The sequence below is a fragment of the Hibiscus syriacus genome, unplaced genomic scaffold (genome assembly GCF_006381635.1).
Source record: "Hibiscus syriacus cultivar Baekdansim isolate YM2019G1 unplaced genomic scaffold, ASM638163v2 tig00111769_pilon, whole genome shotgun sequence".
Taxonomy (NCBI): Eukaryota; Viridiplantae; Streptophyta; class Magnoliopsida; order Malvales; family Malvaceae; genus Hibiscus; species Hibiscus syriacus.
In genome coordinates this window covers 3,271,675-3,292,273 of record NW_024063172.1, presented here as the reverse complement: position 1 = coordinate 3,292,273, position 20,599 = coordinate 3,271,675, and the positions used below count along the sequence as shown (strand labels likewise).

Sequence of the window (20,599 nt, the reverse complement as noted above, 5' to 3'; positions counted from 1 at the left end):
CAGTGTAGATAGTGATTGTTGTGATGGTTTTACTGTTGTAGCTGAGGATGAACTGGAAGCATTTGCTCTCTGTCTACGAGTTACGTGATGATGACACTGTGATGGTAGACACTTTTCTCTACGTCGATGAATGCTCCCGCCTTGTGCTTCCTTGGAAAGTATGATCGGATTATCGTTCGTATTGAACCATTGATAACAATCATCTGCAACCGAATAATGATAGAAATAAATCAGCTCCGTACGGGGAATACGTCCACGTCGATCCTTCCAAATCATTACTCATTCGATGTGCTTTATCAACAAATTGACATCTTTTTTACCCCATTTATCGACGTTATGCATTTTGTCCAGATTCCTAAGGCTCCATGATCACTTGGATGCCACTCAACAATAACATAAAATATCATAGAGTCAGCCTATCCATACATCTAATGGGTCTCTCAAGTGAGGTGAGATGCAATGCCTTATTTCTTCAATACAATAAGAAGCTCATTGAAACTAAAACAAATATATATAATTCTTATCAAAATAATATTCTAATTATATAACGATAATTAAAGGTAAATAATAAAATTTAAATACATACCTTCGTACCAGTCTTTTGATCAATGAGTAGTCGAATTTCTTCCAATTCGTATGGTATATAACAATGATTTTTCCTTATTTATGACCACTTATTTAGTGTAAAAAATTCATTATATACTTAAAAATTATTTATATACGAACTCAGTATTTAAATTACCTCAACAATAACGGTAATACTAACGGGGTTTTTCACGATCCGACATAAAAAGGGCATGCGATACCTCGCTCAGGACTGCATAAGAATGAGACATCCACCAATAGCATTTTTTTGATAATTAGTTGCCCCACACATTTCTCTATACAGAGATGCAAAAATCGCGGAGCCTCAACTGAATGAGCCAACAATTTAAAAATCTCTGAGGTGACGCTACCACATACAATGAACTTGGTTGTGAGATTTATCGGGCATCAAGGTACCTCTTATGAGTTGTAAAATGCAAGCATGGGCAAATATTTAGCGTGTTCCTTAGGACAATCTTCGCTCGACTGTCAAAAAATTGTAACCAACCATGATAATTGTATTCGACCACCGTTAAAATTAGGCGAGAAACATCCAAGATAATCCTCACATAAGGAATGTTAATCATCATCCGCTACACCATAAATAACATCCCTATATACCATAAGCTCCAAATATGGAAACATCCTCTAGCGTAATAGTGCATTCCCCACATGGAATTTGAAATTGTGTCTCTGGTCTCCATCTCTCAATTAATGCATAAATAAGGTTGGGTTCAAGATTACAATACCCTTCATATTTCGCTATGCCATTGAATTCAACCGCGGCTAAATACAACCACACACGACTCGATATCTCTAACTTAATGTTACGAATAAATGGATCTAATATACGACCATTTACCTAATTAAATAAATAGTATACAAATTAAAATATAAACTAATACTAAAAAATAACTAAATAAAACATTCATCATAAATAAAATAATAGAATTTAAAATTATTATCGTGTCAGCAAAATGACTCGATATATAATTATCATATAAACACAACAACCCATCTGCCATTTTATAACTGCAAAATATAATAAAAATTAGTATAATAAAATAACAAACTATTAAATGATTATAATATAATAAAAATATTAGCTACTAAAAATGATAACTATATCTTCTTAAAACTTGATAGAATAAAATGACTCGATATATAATTATCATATAAACACAACAACCTATCTGTCATTTTATAACTGCAAAATATAATAAAAATTAGTATAATAAAATAAAATAAAATAACAAACTATTAAATGATTATAATATAATAAAAAATTAGCTACTAAAAATGATAACTATATCTTCTTAAAACTTGATAGAATGATAGATAGAAGGAAGAAATATAATATTTTCGTTTGTGGTGTAAGTGTTGAAAGGGAGGGAGTATTTATAGGGGGAGGGGGACGGATGGTTGGGCAACATTTATGGCGGACAATTGTATTAAATGTAAGGCACAAATCATGATCTACGCCTTTTACAAGATCGGACGGAACCCCGTGAAGGCGCGCTTCATGATCCGCGCCTTCTAAAGTGGCTCCAGCTCAGACAGAACCCCACAAAGACTTTCCTCATGATCTGCCCTTTTTCACCGTGACGCTATTTTGGATAAAACCCCGTAAATGCGCATTTCATGATTTGCGCTTTGTTAAAAATGATATTAAATCGGTAATATTTGAAAAATGATGCTTAAAAGGTAATATTTCGTTATTAAGATGATTTTTGGGTAAAAATGCCTCGCCTGAGAGACATAATAAATAATGTTCCTAAATAATTGTATTATTTTTAAATTACTTACTTTCTTTAAAACATATTATTTTATGTCAAATTAAATTAAATTTCTAATAAATTTGTTCCTTTTGAATTATTTGATATTATAATTAATTATTTTTAAATTTTAATATTTAATAAGTTAAAAAAATTGAACCTTGATATGTGATTACATATGAACTTCATTAAATCACATCGTCAGTCTAGAGGACCTTCAAGACAATAATACCCTCTATTTAGATGTTGGATTGAGCCCAACATTACCTTTTGGGCTCTTTACTGTGCCCAAAATTGTGACCACGAAAGGTCATGAGCTTAGTTTGGAAATTTGATTATTTACTTTATGAATAGGATTCTAAACAAGTTGGGTCGAGTTCAAGAATTATTGAGCTCGATCCGACCTTTACTTTAAAAAGTCGCAAACTTAAAATTGTCAACTTCTATTCGAAAATCAATAATTAAAGCTCAACTTGAGATTAAAAAAAATTGAATTCAAAATATTATTAAACTTAACTCGATTGAAACTAAAACTTAAATGAATTCAATTTAAACTCAAACTCATCATCAAACTTAAAAACACTAAAACGTTCAAACCAAATGCAATCTATAAATATCAGAGAAATTTTTTTATTTCAAGTATACAACTTAAACAAAAAACCTAAATTTACGTTGAAAAAATTATAAATGCTCAGTACATATGAACACGTAATTAACACAAATAGTCAATGACGACACGTACTAAATCATTAAAAATAAACTCCTCCTTTCGCGTGAGATCTTGTATATTCAATATCAAATAACATATTTTAAAACAAGATAAGTATCAAATAACATCGATTATTGATCCAAGTCACACGGCTGAGTTGGTAGTGGGTCGACATCATTGTACTATTGTCTATGATGGTAGGGTTGAAAATAGGACCTTACTTGTTCAATTCATATTCGTACACCCACCATTCCTTCTTCATCCATCTAACCTTCTTGTTCACAGACTTCTACTATTTGAATAAACTCTGCTGCAATGGAGCTTAACGAGATCTGTTGCATACAAATGCGATATTGTCTCCTTTGAAGGCCGCAAGCATCTTCGACGATTGTGTTTGCGGCCAAAAGGAGATAATATTCGTTTGTCTGTGACGACAATACGGACGGCTACATGGCGAGTTTCATCAACAGGGGGCTGGCTTTTCTCTGTAATCCGCTGCACTTCAGTACCATCAGGACCCTTATCATTCAACATGCATCCCTAATTAAATTCAAAGTTTTCAGGCTTTTACACACAAACTGTTTTTTAAACCATTTTATCTCACGAATTATGGATCCAAAACAGAACTTTATTATTATTATTTTATATATATCTGTTGGGTTGATAATATGATCGATTATCTACTTGGAATCCCATGAAATCCGTTGTAGTTGACCCCATTATCTACTTGGGAATGACATTTGAGAGAAATGACATTGTGGGTCCTTCGAAAGTGGATTTTAGGTACGTTTGTATGCTCCTACCACTTACTTGATATTAATGACCGTGCCATAAGGCTCGAGTAAGTATTATGTGTAAGTTTTCAGTTCAGATGTTATTTTGATTTGTGGTTCACTGCGTGTGAGTTATGAACGTCGGATTTATCGGAAAATGATCGATTTTGTTCAGTTTGAGATAATTCGGTCATCATTCCATAATGCTTTGAAGCATTCACAATTTGAGGGCTTTTGCTGACAAAAGTTTTTAACCGCTAGGAAAATGCAGAGGAAAGCTTTGAGGAATTACAGGAACTTTTTGAAGAGATGTTTCAAATGGACATTGATTCATTAGGGTCGAATGGTCAGCAGACTACGCCCTGCCCTCCTTCATCTCGGTTCGCATCTTTTGGTGGAAGTTCTGGTTCCAACAAGCGGAATTCTGCTGATATGAGTTCCGGTGGGACGATGCGGGAGAGTACTTCTAGCTTTGATGCTCAATTTAACGGCTTCTATCTTGGGGTAAGTTATAATTGTTACGTTGTGTGATTCATTCTTTGGAGTAAATGTAAAATTCACATGAATGCTATTGTTTCTGATTTATGATTTGAAGACGGGAACGCAAGGCAGGTATCAAGCTTCGGAGAGGAGCCAAAGGAGGAATAACAGTAGGCGAAGCCGGCGATAGTAGGTGGAGAAACGGCAGGAAACAAAAGGTTTCGTCCAGTCAGGATTACGGCATCTCCGGTTCATGATCAGCCCCATTTGTACTAATCGATTATATTGATCCGAACCAATTAGGGAGATGACTGCTACGGAAGCCGAAACCGAGGGTGAGAAACATCCCGATGAACTGTGGCACCATTCGAGTTGTAATTTTGTTTCCACGGTTGTGGTTGACCATGTTCATGAATTTACATTTATAGCTTTGTTACTCTTTATTTTACCTCTAACTGCTTAACATTTGCTAATCAGATGGATTCCATTTAGCCTTTGCTGAATTGTTACATCCTTTAATTACACGCCAACAAAGCGGAAGAACAATATAAATAATTAGTAATTAGTTTATCTAATAAGATGAAATATTATATAAAAAATGGTTGAGATATTAAAAATCTGTGGGAATAAAAATTTCTCGATTTTGAATTTAATCGAGACTCGATCTCATCATAGAGAATGTGGCGGTATGGGTCCAAATTCATTTGGGTTTAAGGACCCCCCAAAAACAGGGTTTAGTCGAGGTGCAGTGATTATATCCACATGGCACCACAGCCATTTAATTTTTTTTTTAAAATCATACTTAACATTTAGTATTTTTTTAGTACTCGTCGTTAAAAATTTAACGTGATTGGTACCTAAATTATCATCTTTGGTCAGTTTTAATACCTAAACTTTCGATTTTTCAACACATTAAATTTTGAACAAAGAAATAAAAACTAAAGTTTTTCAACGGTGGGATACTAAAATAAAACAAAAACTAAATTTTAAGATTAAAAGTTTATGTACTAAAATAGACTAAAACTGATAGTTTAGATACCAAATACATAATTTACACTTGTATAGAATACTTTTGGCGACCAAACTCGTCCCATAAAATCCCCAAAGCAATAGTAAAATTAAGCATGTCCACCAAGTAGTTAAAAAAGCCGCAGCATTGGCCATGGGGTGAAGTTATGATAATGACAGGGAAGTAGACAAGAGCTAGCTAGCTGCTGTAATAACATGGCAAAGTGAACAAGTTGAGGACTAGTTGGGATACAACGACATGCTTCAAACAAAACTACCTGGTTAACCCTTTCGATTTTTAGGCCTAACAAGTTGGACGTTTTTTCCGAAAAATCACCGATGACCGGTATATTTATTAATCTAACACCGGTCAGTTTATATTTCTCGATCTAACACCCGTAGCAGTAAAGTGCGTTCCCTGCCCCGCGCTATATGCTGATTTGGCGCCACGTGGGGTATAGCGCGCCCCTTGTACCGCGCTATACGCTGACATGGCTTACACGTGGGTATAGCGCGCCCCCTGATCCGCGCTATACGCCACGTAGGGATATAGCGTTGCCTCTGCTCAGCGCTATACCTAGGTATGAATTATATTTAGCGCGAACTCTGGTCCTCAGAGGCGTCTGCACTCAACTCCCGAAAATTGGCATCTAACCAATTTAACGGTATCCTACATCCGATAAAACTTTCCGGGACACGTCCTAGATTATCCCGGCACAAAGTAGTCCAGGAACCCTGCGAGATCCTTGATATCACATATCCATCCACCGGAAGCCCTAGGTGCATATCAACATCCTCAAGTGTAATCGTGCACTCTCCGCACGGAAGATGGAATGTGTGGGTCTCCGGCCTCCACTGCTCTACTAAGGCAGAAAAAAGATCTGGTTCTATCTTATAGTGACCCTGATATCTACCTATGTAACCAAATCCAGCCTCTACTGAATACAGCAAGACACGGCTAGGTATCACTAACTTAAGATTCATAATAAAAGGATCTAATACATGGTCCTTCTCCTAAAATTAAATAACTACACAAATTAATTCTTAATCATGCATTAAATAAATCAAAAAATTATTACAAATAATTTAAATTAAATTAAAACGTTAAAATGTTATCGTATCAGTAAAGTGTTGAGATATATGATTTTCATCCAAGCGAAGTAGACCGCCTTCCATTATATATCTAAAAAAATTATATTAGTAAAATATTAAATAAAGTAAAATGCTTAAATAAATTAAATACATAATATTAAAAATATTATAAAAATACCTTAAATAGAGAGAGTATTTGAGAAAATTTGAGAGAATATGGTGTGATGAAAGTAATAGAGGATGGAGTATTTATAGGGATGATTGGGGGGTAATTAAAGGTATAGTGCGCCTCCTGTACCGTGTTATACCCCACGTGTCAGATAAATAGATATAGCGTGGATCAGGGGCCACGCTATACCACACGTGTCAGATAAACATGGCGTATAGCGTGGATAAGGGGGGCGCTATACCAACGTGTAAGCCATGTCAGCGTATAGCGCGGTACAGGGGGCACACTATACCCCACGTGGCACCAAATCAGCATATAGCGCGGGGACAGAGAACGCGCTTTACTGCTACGGGTATTAGATCGGAAAATATAATCTGACCGGTATTAGATCGGTAAATATACCAGTCACCGGTGATTTTTCGAGAAAAACGTCAACAAGTTGAGCATTTACAAATATTAATATTTCCAACTTGAAAATTTAAATTAATTGTTTGATTTTTTTTCGTCTCTAAAAATATTAATATCACTAATATAATTATGTTAAACAAATCATTTAACGAATACTCATGATTAGGTTTTTTAGTTCTACTCGTGGTTAAGTTGGATATAATTAAAACTAAACACTCTCATCTGATTAAACCTTAAATCTATTTGATTATATATCGGTTTAATCTCATATTAATAATTATAATATAGTTAAAACGGTAAATAATTAAACTATATATCTTTTGAAAATCTAGTATTTGATTAAAAGGGTAAACTATATTTGTGTCACTTATTTTGGTCCCTCAATTTAAAAACCTTCCGATTCTATCACCCAACCTTCAAATATCATATTTTCTCAACCAACAATTACTCAATTAGGTGTCTAGTGCGGTTTATATCTTTTAGTAAATTTACACAATGAGCCACTAAACGTTTCTTTCAAACCTATTTTTTTTACTCCATTTAATTCATCGACGTTAAAGTATTTTCTTCATAACATAAGAAGGTCGAAAAATAGAAGAAAAATAATATATATATATTGATTTCACAATGATCAGATGATAAAAATTATGAATTAGAACAAGATAACGTTGAATTTTTTATTTGAAGTCTATCAATTTGGAGAGAAAAAAACAAAATAGGAAAGATGAAAGAAAGAAAAATGTTTTGATACCAATTCTATCGTTAATGATAATCGACGATTATTAAACAATGATGAAGAAAATATTGATCTTGAAAAAATAAAATAAAATAAAATATTAGGTTAATTTATAAATACAATTATCTAAAATATAACGTTTTGTTACTTTCGTTGCCCAACTAATAATTGAATGAACAAAAAATTTGTTCCTAATAAATTTTTGTATAGTATACTTACATATATAATATTTGAATTTAAATTTGTAAGAGATAATAATAAATTTTTTAATTATTTAAATAACTTGATGCCACGCGTGATGTTTAGAGTAGGCCTACCCTTCTCCATCTGCCAGCGTTTGATGTCACCAAGCCACGCCTTTTTAATTCGTTAGCGGATCTCAATCAACCGTTAAATCTAACCACTATATCTTTTTAATTAAAATCAATATTTATTATGGAATATTTAATCAATTATTATATGTATACTTATTTATATTTTTAAAACATCTTATGTTAAAAATTCGGGACCCCATTGATTCTATTTTTACTACATTACTAATTAATTACATGTAAATTTCATTATTTTTTATACTCGACGAATTTCGTTCATACTAAACACAGTAACACGCACGTATATGATATTTATGCTAAATTAATTATGTTTTGTCATGTTGAGATTTTGATTGCTACGTTAGGATTATGGTATGTACTTAATCCTAAATGTTTGTTGTAAAAATTGTGTATGACTTAACTTTGCATGTTTATAGGTTCATGCACGTGCTTTGTTTGTTGGGGGTTTAGATGCATGTTAGTGTATTATGATATTATTATTAATTTTGATATTAATATGTATTATTAGAGGTTGTTTGGTTTTTAAGTCAATATAAATGTTTGTTTGAATGCATGAGTTTGAGTTGAATTTCTTGTTAAGTTAATTGATTTTTTTTAATCTTAAGTTGTCTCTTAATTTTAGGGATGGTGCCGGAACTTAATCTTAATAGAGTTATAATCTTTTTAATGATTTTAAATTTTATTTGTAATTTTATTTCTTTTACTTATTTATTTTAAAAATATAAATAATATCATTATATATGTATATATATATATTAGCTCTATCATTTCTATGAAGTAAAAAATCAGAAATAAAATTAAGGGTAAACTACTTCAATGGTCATTAATGTTATGGAAAGTTTTCGTTTTTACCACTAATGTTTAAAAAGTCACAAATCGATCACTAACATTATCGTTTGTTATGAAATAATCACTCGACGTTAACCGCCGTTAATAGACATGACGGAAAACACACCTGGATCGTTATCTACTGAGTTGGATTGTTGACTGCCATTTTGACCGACTCTTCATCGTCTTCAACCCATTCCCCATCTTCTTCTCTTCTTATTTCTTTCTCTTATCTTTTCTACACTTTTCTTCTTTTCCTCTTATCACACACATGACACAACCCTCACCTCGAGAGGCCAAACCAAACATGAAATATTAAAACCCTCATAATCATCACCATTTCTCTACTTCTTGGAGCTCTTTGATTTCCACTACCCCTTTGATTCACGGTGGGATTTGTAATTTTTTCACTGTTGATGGCATAATCGGAGTGAAACTCGTCTGCTCCACTCAGTATATTCAGCCATTTTCGGACGATTACTTTAGGCCACGAAAACTACAACAGTCAAAGCCAAAAAAAAAAGATTCAGAATTTAAGCATTCTGCTCATAAGAAAATCCGACGAACAATGAATCGTTCAGGTGCATACCTTGGAGACTTTTCCCATATCTATTTCTCGTTGCTTAACTGCCTGAGCAATGGAAATTTAAAATTAGGTTGGCTGATATTATAATGGCGGGGAAAATTATAAATATTATTGTGAAATAAATAAAGTATTGAAGGAAAAAATAAAACCCGGTGGCAACTCAGAGTATCATTGACAGCTGAAAAGAAAAAGATTTGAGAGATTAAGTTATGAGGGAAAACTTGATGGTTTAGAGGTTTAACTAAGTGAACAAATTCAACGAGAATATAAAAGAAACTAGTTGCAGGGGAAATGGAAAAGAAAACTCAACTCCCAATATAATATTTAAAAAAAGTCATGGGTTTTAAGCTTCTTTATAGAGAACAAGACATGGTGGAAAATTGTGTAAAAATTTAGGTCTCTGGTAAAAATGTTAGATCTCTAGTAATACATCTTGAGAAAAGACTGGCCTTATAATTTGGTACCACCTAGGGATGTGCATGGGTCGGGTCGGATTTTCGACCCACCACACCCGAAAATTCTAAAACCTCCACCAAAATAAGAAAATTCACCCGACCCGATCCGACCCATATTTTTTTATTCAAAAAAAGTAAAAAAAGAAGAAGTTGAAAACACAAATCTAACAAAAACAAACAAGTTCAAATACTGGATAATTAAAGTTACAATCCCATAATTAAAATTACAATCCATAACATAGTTTAATAAGCTAAAGTTCCCAATATTTGCAGTAAAGATGTAAAACCCAATATTTGTAGTAAAGATGTAAAACCCAAATCTCTATTCCAAATTTGCATGGCATGGCTGCCATTCTCATCTCATCTCATCTCATTTCATACTAATTACTGTTTTTCTCATCTCATTTGAATTTCTAGTAAAGATGTAAACCCACTTTGCTCAATTTAATTGGGAGTATTGTACTCGTTGGCTGCATCGATAAAACAACAATTAAAACCCTAAACCAAGAAACAACTAAATGATAGTTACTAATTTTCTCTGAAATTAAAACTCTAAATCTAACAAGAGGTTGAATAAAAACATGATTTTCACATATATAAAATCAAAAACAAAAAGAGAAAATACTTACCTTAATAATATTGAGATTCTTCACTTTTACAAAGCACCGATTTGTGGGAAGACGAGTTAAAAAAATGGAACTATTGAAAGCATAAACTGAAAAAGAAAGATTTGAGTTTTAGTGGGTGATGAAATGATGAACTAAAACTCCATAAAATTCAATTTTTTGCACGAAAATGAAAAAAAAAATTACCGTTCGTTCCTGAGTTCTCTGCGCAGAAAGAAATAAAGAAGGGAAAGTGACATCAAAGAGTGAACTGGGGAAAGAAAATATAATTTTAACTTTTAGATTTTAATGTACCCGGGTCGGGTACTCGAGTTTTTTAACCTTAAATCTGACATGAATCCGAATATCTTTTAAATAAAATCCGACTCGATCTGACTCTAAATTAAAAAAGATCAATCCGATCGAGTAAGAATCTATCGATTTCGGATCTTATACCCATCCCTAATAATACCATGTACTTGATTAAAGAGATGAAATGAGCTCCAAGAAGTAGGGAAATGGTGATGATGATGAAGAAACAAGTTTCCATGTTTGGTTTGGTCTTTGGAGGTGAGAGTTGTGTCGTGTGTGATAAGAGGAAAAGAAGAAAAGTGAAGAGAAAGAAAGAAGAAAAAAAGAAAAAGATGGGGAATGAGTTGAAGAAGAAAAAAAGCCGGTTAAAATGACGGTCAATGATCTAACTCAGCAAATAACAGTCCAACTGTGTTTTTCGTCATGCTTATTAACGGTCGTTAACTTCGAGTAACCATTTTGTAACAAATGATAACGTTAACAACTGATTTGTGAGTTTTTAAACATTAGTGGTAAAAATGAACACTTACCCTAACATTAGTGACTATTGGCATAGTTTACCCTAAAATTAAAGTAAATAATAAAAATACTATTTTAAAAGTTGTTAAAGACATAACTATCATATAATTATAATAAAACACATCACTATTTTTTTTTATCTCGAAATACATCTATTGTATTAACTATACTAAATTAATATAAGATCAAACAATAATTTAATAAATATACTATTGCTTAATTACGTACCTTTAAAAATTGACACTCAATTAAATTTGTATCACTTTAATAGATATCTATTAAAATCATATGAATAAAGTTTGAAATAATATACTTGGTGAGAGGGTTTGATAATTCAATAATATTTGATGGAAAAAATTATCATTTTTATAATATTATTTAATTAGATGAAATTAATATTTATTAAAACGTTAATCATATGAATAAAGATAAATGTAGTCGTACTAAAAATTAAAAAAAATTAAAAATGAAAGAGCCAAATGTAAAGGAGAATATAGTAACTTAAGTAAAAAAAATAAAGGGTAAATTATGATTTTAGTACCTAAATTATCAGTTTTAATTCGTTTTAGTATCTATACTTTCAATTGTTTCAAATCACACCTAAAGATTAATTTTTATTTCATTTTAGCACCTCTGTTCAAAATTTAATGTTAAATTTTAAAAAAATTGAAAGTTTAGATACTAAAATGGACTAAAACTGATAGTTTAGGTACTAAACGCATTAAGTTTTTATTTTTTAATGGTGGATATTAAAATGAAATAAAAACTAAATATTAGGTATAATTTTTAAAAAATGAAAGTGTAGGTGATAAAATGGATCAAAACTAATAGTTTAGTTACTAAATATATAATTGACTCAAAACTAAAAATAGACATTTGTAACGAATAGTTTGAAAAGAATTGAAAAAAAAAACCACAAAATACAAGGGATACAACAAAGAACTTCTTGCCCCTCTGATAAAGCTAGTCGCTTTCTCGCTCTGCTGGATCATTTTGGACAGAGAGTTGCCTAGAGAGGGAAAAGCAAAGTCATCGTCCCACACAAAAAGATTTCCCACTTGATAAATGATTAAAGCTAAATAACCATCTTGTCATTCTTAGGGTTCTTTCTTCAATCTCAAAGCAATAAAAAAATCCCATAAAGTTGAACTCTTTAACTTCCTCAAATAATACAACCTAAATGTAAGTACTCGTTTGAGAGTTGATTATCAGGATCCGATTCCTCACTCCAAGATCTCACCTTTTCCCTCCCATTTTTTACTTCTTCATTTAATTTTTTTGCATTTCAGATTTTGTCAAGTTGTTTTTTTCCTCTTCGATATTGAGTTTTATGGAAATGGTTTTGTTCATTTTAGTCCTTGAAGTTGGGTCTTTTAGGTGGAATCGAATTTGGGAGGCATCTGATTGACATCTGTGAATAATGGGTTTCTATTTTTGTGCCAAGAGTTTGCTTTTCTATGTGCATTTTTTTTTGTTTTCCATCCGATTTTTTTAGATTGAATCCATTTGTTTATTTTTGGTAAGCTTTATGGTCCGAAGTTAGTAGTTTTTGTTCTACTTCAACTTTGGGGCTTATAAGTTGTCAACATGATGTCATATTTTGTTTCATGAATTATTAAGGGCATTGTTTCCTTGTTTGATTTGCACATGTTGCCATGTTGGGTTTAGTTTACTTAGAATTTCACTTGTGAGTGAAATTGTTAGATACTGTGATCTTATATGGTATTTCTTAGTTCACTGTTTTTTCCCTATGCTTCTTATTCTAGAATCTGCTTTGTTACTTTGAGGTCTTATGAATGAAGTTTTGCTGATTTTGACACCGGCAGCGGCTTCTACTTGTGCTAAGAAGCATACGTAAAGGGTTAACCTAGGGAAGTTTGTAAATATCTTAGAGACTAGATGAAATCCGAGACACATCTTGATTACGCCGAATTCCAATTGTCACCAAAGCTCTCACGGTGAGATATCATTCTATGACTTTTGTATGCTGTTCCGAATTGTCTTTCTATTTATACTCATTGTTATTATTTTCCCATGGGAAGATGTGAATTTTTTGTTTCAAGCAATGGAAACACAGAAAAGCTTGCTTCTGGGTCTGTGAAGCCATTTGTTACTCATTTAAAGGTGGCAGAAGAACAGGTTGCACTGTCCCTTCAATCAATTAAGCTTGAAGTTGAAAAACGTGGAGATTCTGAGACTTGGTTCACAAAAGGAACACTTGAGAGGTTTGACAGTCGACAACTGTGGATCTTATTATTTTTCTTGCAAGCACTTCTGTTTTCATATTCTGACATCATTCATTCTTGTTTCCAGGTTTGTCCGGTTTGTTAGTACACCAGAGGTTTTGGAGTTGGTGAACACATTTGATGCAGAGATGTCTCAGTTGGAAGCAGCTCGAAGAATATATTCTCAGGTAGTAATGGCCTTCTTCTCTAACCTGTAGCAGAGGCATTGCTTTATTTGATTTAGTGCAGTTTAATTGTACATTTAGATTGAATATTGAATCCTTTTGTTTCAGGGGGCTGGAGAGCAGCCTTGTGGCGCATCAGGTTAGATTTTCTTATAAGAAGTGTATTAGAGCTAAGATTTGACATAATTGAACGTCCAAGAATTTATTTTCTTATAACAGCAATTAATCACCGTTCTTTGTATGGATAATTTGTGATAGGGGGAGATGCTGCAGGAATGATGGCAGCCACTGATGCAACAAAGTAACTTCCCTTTTTCTAGCTTTTACATATCTTTGATAGTATACTTTGTTTGGTTGAATTATCATTAATTTAAACTTGTGGTTGTGGATGATTGCGGCATTCGTATACTGTTGCACTTACATGTTTGCAAATGTTCAGTTGATTTATTTCCATGCTTTAGGCATGAAAGGGACAGTCGACGAGTTAATGACCATATATGGGCCCACTGAAAATCAATGCATGATGATATGCTCAATAAAGAAAGGATAACCTGTCTTTTCTTGGAAGTTTGGAGTTGTTCAAGTAGAGTTTATTTAGCACTGCACAGAATTATTGAAATATTTAAGTTTCACTCGAGATGTTAGACGGTTAATAATATTGCTGGAGGAGTTGCATTTGTTAATCATAGAGACAAAAAATTGCTCTGAATGTATGAAAAGGTTCAGGCTAAAGCAGCATGTGTTGCTACGATTGGATCTTTCATTCGCTTCACCACCTATGCATTCTAATTGATTTGTTTTGTTTCCAATTTAACAGGAAAGAGCTTTTAAGGGCTATTGATGTACGTCTTAATGCAGTTCAGCAGGATTTGGCAGCAGCTTCTGCACGAACATCTGCTGCTGGTTTTAACTCTGACACTGTGTCTGAACTCCAACAATTTGCGGATTGGTTTGGTGCTCATCGCTTGAAGTAAGAACTCTAGAAATCCTTTTGATTGTGATGCTGTCTGTCTGTTCGTCTGCCTTGGTTATTCTTCATGTTAGCATGGGGACCTAAGGTTCAGTATATATGTGTGTGTGTGTGTGTATATATATATTTCTATATCAAGAAAATGTTGGTAATTATTATTTTTCAAGCAATTTTTAATATTTGTGCAGTGAGGCTTGCACCAAATTCATGACACTATGCCAGAGAAGACCAGAATTGATTAGCCGACGTAATCCAGGTGTTGATGATCAAGTGGTCAGAGCATCATGGGGATCTGACATGTCAATCGATGACCCTGATGAAGATCAAGTTGGGTCCCATGTTAACAGCAGGCCCCATCAACCTTCAAAAAATAAGCGCCAAGAACAACCACTACAACCAAATACCATGCAGACCCAGCACCATATGGACCAATCAAAACCAGCCACATCTGAACAATCAAAGCTCTCGAGTACTACTCAACTACGCTCTCAAAATGAAAACAAGGAAGAAGAGAAGAAAGAAGAGGGGGCAATGGAGTCACCTCCTAGTCAAATCAGTCAACCTGGTAGGCGCCTTAGTGTTCAGGATAGAATCAGTCTCTTTGAGAACAAACAGAAGGAAAGCTCAAGCTCCGGAGGCAAACCCATCACTGTTGGCAAATCTGTAGAACTGAGAAGACTTTCCTCCGATGTATCAACCGCACCTGTAGTTGCTGGAAAGGCCGTGTTAAGAAGATGGAGCACTGCTAGTGACACAAGCATCGACTTGGGTAATGACAAGGATGATAATACGGATAACCCTCTGTGCACACCCTCCTCAACTTCTGTGTCACAAGGTAACAACTCCGTGTTTCAAGGTTTATCCGAGGATAAGAAACGGAAAGATGAGAATGATTTGAGCGACAAGGTAAGTTCAGTTAGAGTTGAACCTAAGAGTGTTCCTTCTAGAGCTGCTGGTTCTGGGTTGAAAGATCAGGGTGAAGTGCAAGCACAAATAGCTGATAATCTTTTGGGAAAAGAAGGGGATGCAGGGTTAAAGGGGCAAATGAATTGGAAAGCTCAATCAGGATCACAGAACGGCCATTATCAGCGTTTTACAGACAAGTCGGAGATGGCTGATTTGGGTGATCAAGTGGTTTGTCAGGGGAAGGTTAAGGGTTCTTTAAGAGGAGAGAGGGGAGGTTCAGAGGTTCAGTCTGGGGTTGTTCCTGATAGGATTGTGATTGAAGGGGTTAAAAACCAACCTGCTTCTCAGTTCCCCGATTTAGTATTTGCAGATGCTGTGGGGGATGATACGCCTGAGGGTGAATTAAAGAAAAGAGTGGAGGCTCAAGGGAAAGACCACTCGGTATCACAATTGCATTTTAGGCCTCAAGGCCACTCCTGGACATTATCAGGGCAGTTTGAAGGTGGTATCAGATTAAAAACTAAGGAGGTTCAGTATAAAGGAAGTGAAGGTGACCCGTTTGCTCCTCTGCAAGAATTGGCATCATCTGAGAAGCAAATAGGCAAAGGTGATAATTCCGAAGTCCGTGACATGAAGTTCAAGAAACAGGTTCCAGTGGGTTCTGAATCAAGCAAGAAATCGCAGGGTAGGAAGGACAAAGGTGATTCTGTTTATGCAAATAACAAGTCCGTCGTTGGTAAAGCAGTTCCTCAGAGTGAAGAGAGAGTAAGTGCCCCGATGGTGCCAGTAGCTCAAACTCAGAGGATAAGGCCGTCAAGGGGAAACCAGGAGCTGAACGATGAGTTAAAAATGAAGGCAAATGAACTTGAAAAGCTTTTTGCAGAGCACAAACTTCGGGTTCCGGCTGATCAATTCAGTTCTGCAAGGAGAAGCAAGCCTGCTGATGCACAGATTGAACCGGAACCAAGCTCGGAGTACAAAAAACCAGCAACAGTAGATGTATCTCCCATACAGATGCCCAACAAAAACTTGATTTCCGAACCAATGGGAAGTTTGAGTAATATGGCTAACTTTTGTACTCCCACAAAGATAGTAGATAACCGGGATATTTCTGATAGTTTGAGGCGGAGTTTCTCCAGTATAACCTTTTCAGATGATTCTAGAGGAAAATTTTATGAGAAGTACATGCAAAAGAGAGATGCAAAGCTGAGGGAAGAAAGGGGTTCGGAACGAGCTGAGAAGGAAGCCAAATTGAAGGCTATGCAGGATAGCCTTGAGCAAAGTAGAGCTGAGATGAAGGACAAATTTTGTGGTTCTGTTGATAGACTGGATTCTAGGTCTAGTGCTCGTCGACGAGCTGATAAAGTGAGCTCATTCAATTTTCGGTCACAGAGGGAGCAGGTATCTCCTATAGCATTTAGGTTTTCGAGAAATGAATGCCAAAATTCATAACTGGTAGAACTAAACCTTCTTTTGGTTTTTAGTTCTTTTTCCTTTTTAAGTTTGGGGAATTTGAGAACTCTTGATTGAATTATTTATTATTAATTTTGATAAGGTTCTGCATTTGGCAGCATCCAATTAGTTCAATTCAAAGTGAAGATGATCTTTTTAAGTTTCCTGATCAGAAAGTACTGTGAACATGATAGAACATATAATGACGCATCTTATGTCGATGGATCTTCTAGGAGCTCCAACAATAAGAAGCATTTTCCAAGTAGAAATGTGTCTTTATCCAGTCTTCTTACCACAGCAGCTCCAATTCCACGCTCTGAAGCCAAAGTTTTGATCTCCGGTTCTGGAAGGCAGAGAATGCAATCTGAAAATCCTCTTGCACATTCAGTTTCAAACTTTTCTGATCTTAGAAAAGAAAATACAAAGCCCTCTTCTGGAGCTATCAAGACATCTAGCTACTCTCAAGTGAGAAACCTTGCTCGGAGCAAGAGTAACAACAATGAATAGTTTGAACTTGGCAAGGATGACCAGCGTTGTCGGTCTCAGTCCCTTAGAAAAAGCACTGCTGGTCCTGTAGAATTTTCTGATATGTCTGCCTTAAACTCGGATGGCATTGTTTTGGCACCTTTGAAATTTTATACAGAGCAGACGGAACAGAGGTTAAATGGTATAGGTCCTGTTGCTGGAGTAAATATTGCAAAGCTAAAAGCATCAGAGGCATCTGTGATTCCAAAATATGAGTCTGATGACGAGCTAGCATTTGAAGCAGAGGATTCCATGAATGTGGCAAAAGAAGATCAAGAGGACGAACTTGAAACTAGAGCAGTTGATGATTCTGCTGACATGGAAAACGGAACGGCAAGATTGAGCCAGGAATTTGACAAGCCAGATAATTCTGGAGCATAGACTGGTGATTTCTTGAGGTCTCTATCTCAGGTTGACACTGCATCAGTTGCTGAGCTGCAGTAACCACTACGTTCCATCCGGCAACATCCTTGCAAGATTCACCAGTCGAAAGCCCCGTGTCGTGGAATTCACGAATGCATCATCCATTTTCTTATCCCTGCGAGAATTCAGATATTGATGCTTCGATGGATGGCTCCCGTGCCCTGCATCATGGAATTCCCACTCGCTCAAACGGAGATGGATGCAGCTCAAATGAGGAAGAAATGGGGAAGTGCTCAGAAACCTTTTCATGGTAATGTAACCCATAATCAGTAACGTAAGGATGTGACAAAAGGGTTCAAAAGGTTGTTGAAATTTGGACGGAAAAGCCATGGGGCACAGTTTGGTGGACTGGATTTCAGCTACTACTTCTGAAGGAGATGATGACAGAGATCCTGCTAATCGATCATCAGAGGACTTGAGGAAGTCGAGAATGGGATTTTCACGAGGCCATCCTTCTGGTGATGGCTTCAATGAAAGCGGGTTGTTCAATGATCAGGGTAACTCCTATAGTTTCCCTTACATGCTAATCACCTTATTCTTACTTATCATATTCATTGATTATTTTATTTTTCCATATCTGTTAGTTAACTTGGATTCTTATCAATTGCATGCATGGTTTAATATTATTCTACATAAGTTTCCAAAATTTGTGATACATGCGTGCCAAATTTTTAAATTTAATTTTGGCTTGCTCATTGAACTCGATGATGCATGTTTCTTTTCTTCATTACAACATCTCCATTTCTTTTGTTGTATATACGAACCCGGTATTAAAGTAGAGTCACCGATGTTCCCTTGCAGTTCAATTGCTACGAACTTCCATTCCATCACCACCGGCCAACTTCAAATTAAGGAAAGATCATATGTCAGGAAGCTCCATAAAAGGTGACTTCGTCTCACGAATATTCAGAAGAAACTTTTAGTCTGTTCTTGTGTTGTATTATTCATGGTTTCTATTTGTAACAGTAATTTTGCAGCACCGCATCCATTCTTTTCACTTTCGACATTCCGAATCAAAGGTAACGATTTGAAGCCAAGATGAAGTTCACCGGAGGAAAGTCTAGGAAAAGTGCTCGGAATCATCTTAAAACAATAGGATATAAAGGAACACATATAAGGTACAAATGCTTGGCTTAAAGTGTTCGCTTGATATACTGAACAGTATCTCATCGAAAATGGGATTTGTAAATCTTCTGTAGTGTCAAGATACGGTTACATCTTGTATCAAACAAGAAATCGCCTGTTGGCTTAAAGTCGCTTTGATTTTGGTAGAATCCGTAGCCATTGTTTTTGTCCATTTCATTTGCTCTTGCCCTAATGATGTATATCAAAAGTTGAGCACTGTCATTGACAATAGGGAGTAACAGAAAAAAGTACTATTTTCCTACTGTTTTCCAATACAATTAAATCTGACTTACAGCATGCATGATGGAACATAACATGATATTGAAAAGATGATCCAAATGTATATTTTTGTAAGCCATTCAACAGATGGGACAGCAGGATAGAATCAAGCATGTGAAGGCAATAGGAAAGGGAATTTCAATGGTGAAGAATTTTTTAGTAAATCTTCTTCAGATTGGCCTTGGCCGGACATGTTTTACACCTCTCAGAATTTGAGATTTTGCTTTTAATAATAATGAAATTCAAAACAAAGTTAGTCTGGTCAACCATGCATTGTTTGTTTATATTCGATGTACTTCCATGACAAATGGAGAAGCCTGGTTGCTTTTGCATTAGTTTAATGTCCCCACAGTTCTACGAGAAATTACTTATGGTTTAAATATATCAAAAGTCCTTAAACTATTTCGAAATTCGAAATTTACTTGAAATACTTTTATTTTATGACAGTAAATCTTTATACTATTTTTATTTGAAAATCTTAATCCTCTATCAATTTGTGTTCAATTTCACCGTTAATTGCTAACTTAACAACTATTGCAAAAAAGCAAAAGAATTTTCTTAGTTTTACATGTTTATAATTTTTATTAAGTTAACTCTTAAAAAATTATAAATGTATATGATTAAAAATTATATTGTTCAATTAATGATAATATTTTTAAAAATTTTAAAGAGTAAGGGTCATATGATAAAACCTGTAAACATAGAGGACTAAAGAAGTTGTTTTACCTTTCGTTATAGCTGTCAGGTCACTCTCAACGGGACTCAATGTCATTGTCCCAAAAAGAACTATAAGAAAAACATCTTCAGAATACTACAAGACAATTTTCTATTGCATTTTTCAATTTTCATGTAAAGAGTTAGAAGGGAGGAATAAGAAATCTAAAACTAATTTTTTTTAGTAAATAAAGTTTTAATTTTTATCGCATGCCGGCCTCGCCTGGTAAGGGTTATTTTTCTGATCCTTGATTACTTAACCAGTTTTGATCGGCTGTTTTTCTTGACTCGCATGATCTTAACGAAACACCATTGATTTTTGTGAGTCACACAACGACTGAGTTTTGGTGTTCGATGAAAAGAAAAGCTGAATGAGTAATGTTCGTTGACTCCTAGGAGCATATAAGAGTCTTCGGACAGCTC

At 34.7% G+C, this 20,599-nt stretch overlaps 1 protein-coding gene and 1 pseudogene across 2 annotated transcripts; both read left to right on the top strand.

The window, feature by feature from the left end:
- Positions 1-3,328: 3,328 nt before the first annotated feature.
- Positions 3,329-4,752, top strand: LOC120169706. 2 transcript variants are annotated; one of them, XM_039177828.1, is made up of 3 exons: positions 3,329-3,852; positions 4,104-4,346; positions 4,438-4,752. In XM_039177828.1, exons 2-3 carry the CDS (start codon positions 4,152-4,154, stop codon positions 4,510-4,512), a joined length of 270 nt encoding a protein of 89 aa, XP_039033759.1. In that variant the 5' UTR covers positions 3,329-3,852; positions 4,104-4,151; the 3' UTR covers positions 4,513-4,752. The 2 variants fall into 2 exon arrangements, with proteins under 2 accessions (XP_039033759.1, XP_039033758.1); XM_039177827.1 differs by having other exon boundaries at positions 3,329-4,346.
- An 8,158-nt stretch (positions 4,753-12,910) lies between these two features.
- LOC120169710 lies at positions 12,911-19,456 on the top strand (annotated as a pseudogene).
- The last annotated feature ends 1,143 nt before the right edge of the window (positions 19,457-20,599 follow it).

What these genes read in the sequence shown, in the direction of transcription:
- LOC120169706 (XM_039177828.1), top strand. Translation starts at nt 4,152, where the DNA reads ATGTTTCAAATGGACATTGATTCATTAGGGTCGAATGGTCAGCAGACT. An exon ending in TTAACGGCTTCTATCTTGGG is followed by an intron (nt 4,347 to 4,437) that starts GTAAGTTATAAT and finishes TATGATTTGAAG; the next exon opens with ACGGGAACGCAAGGCAGGTA.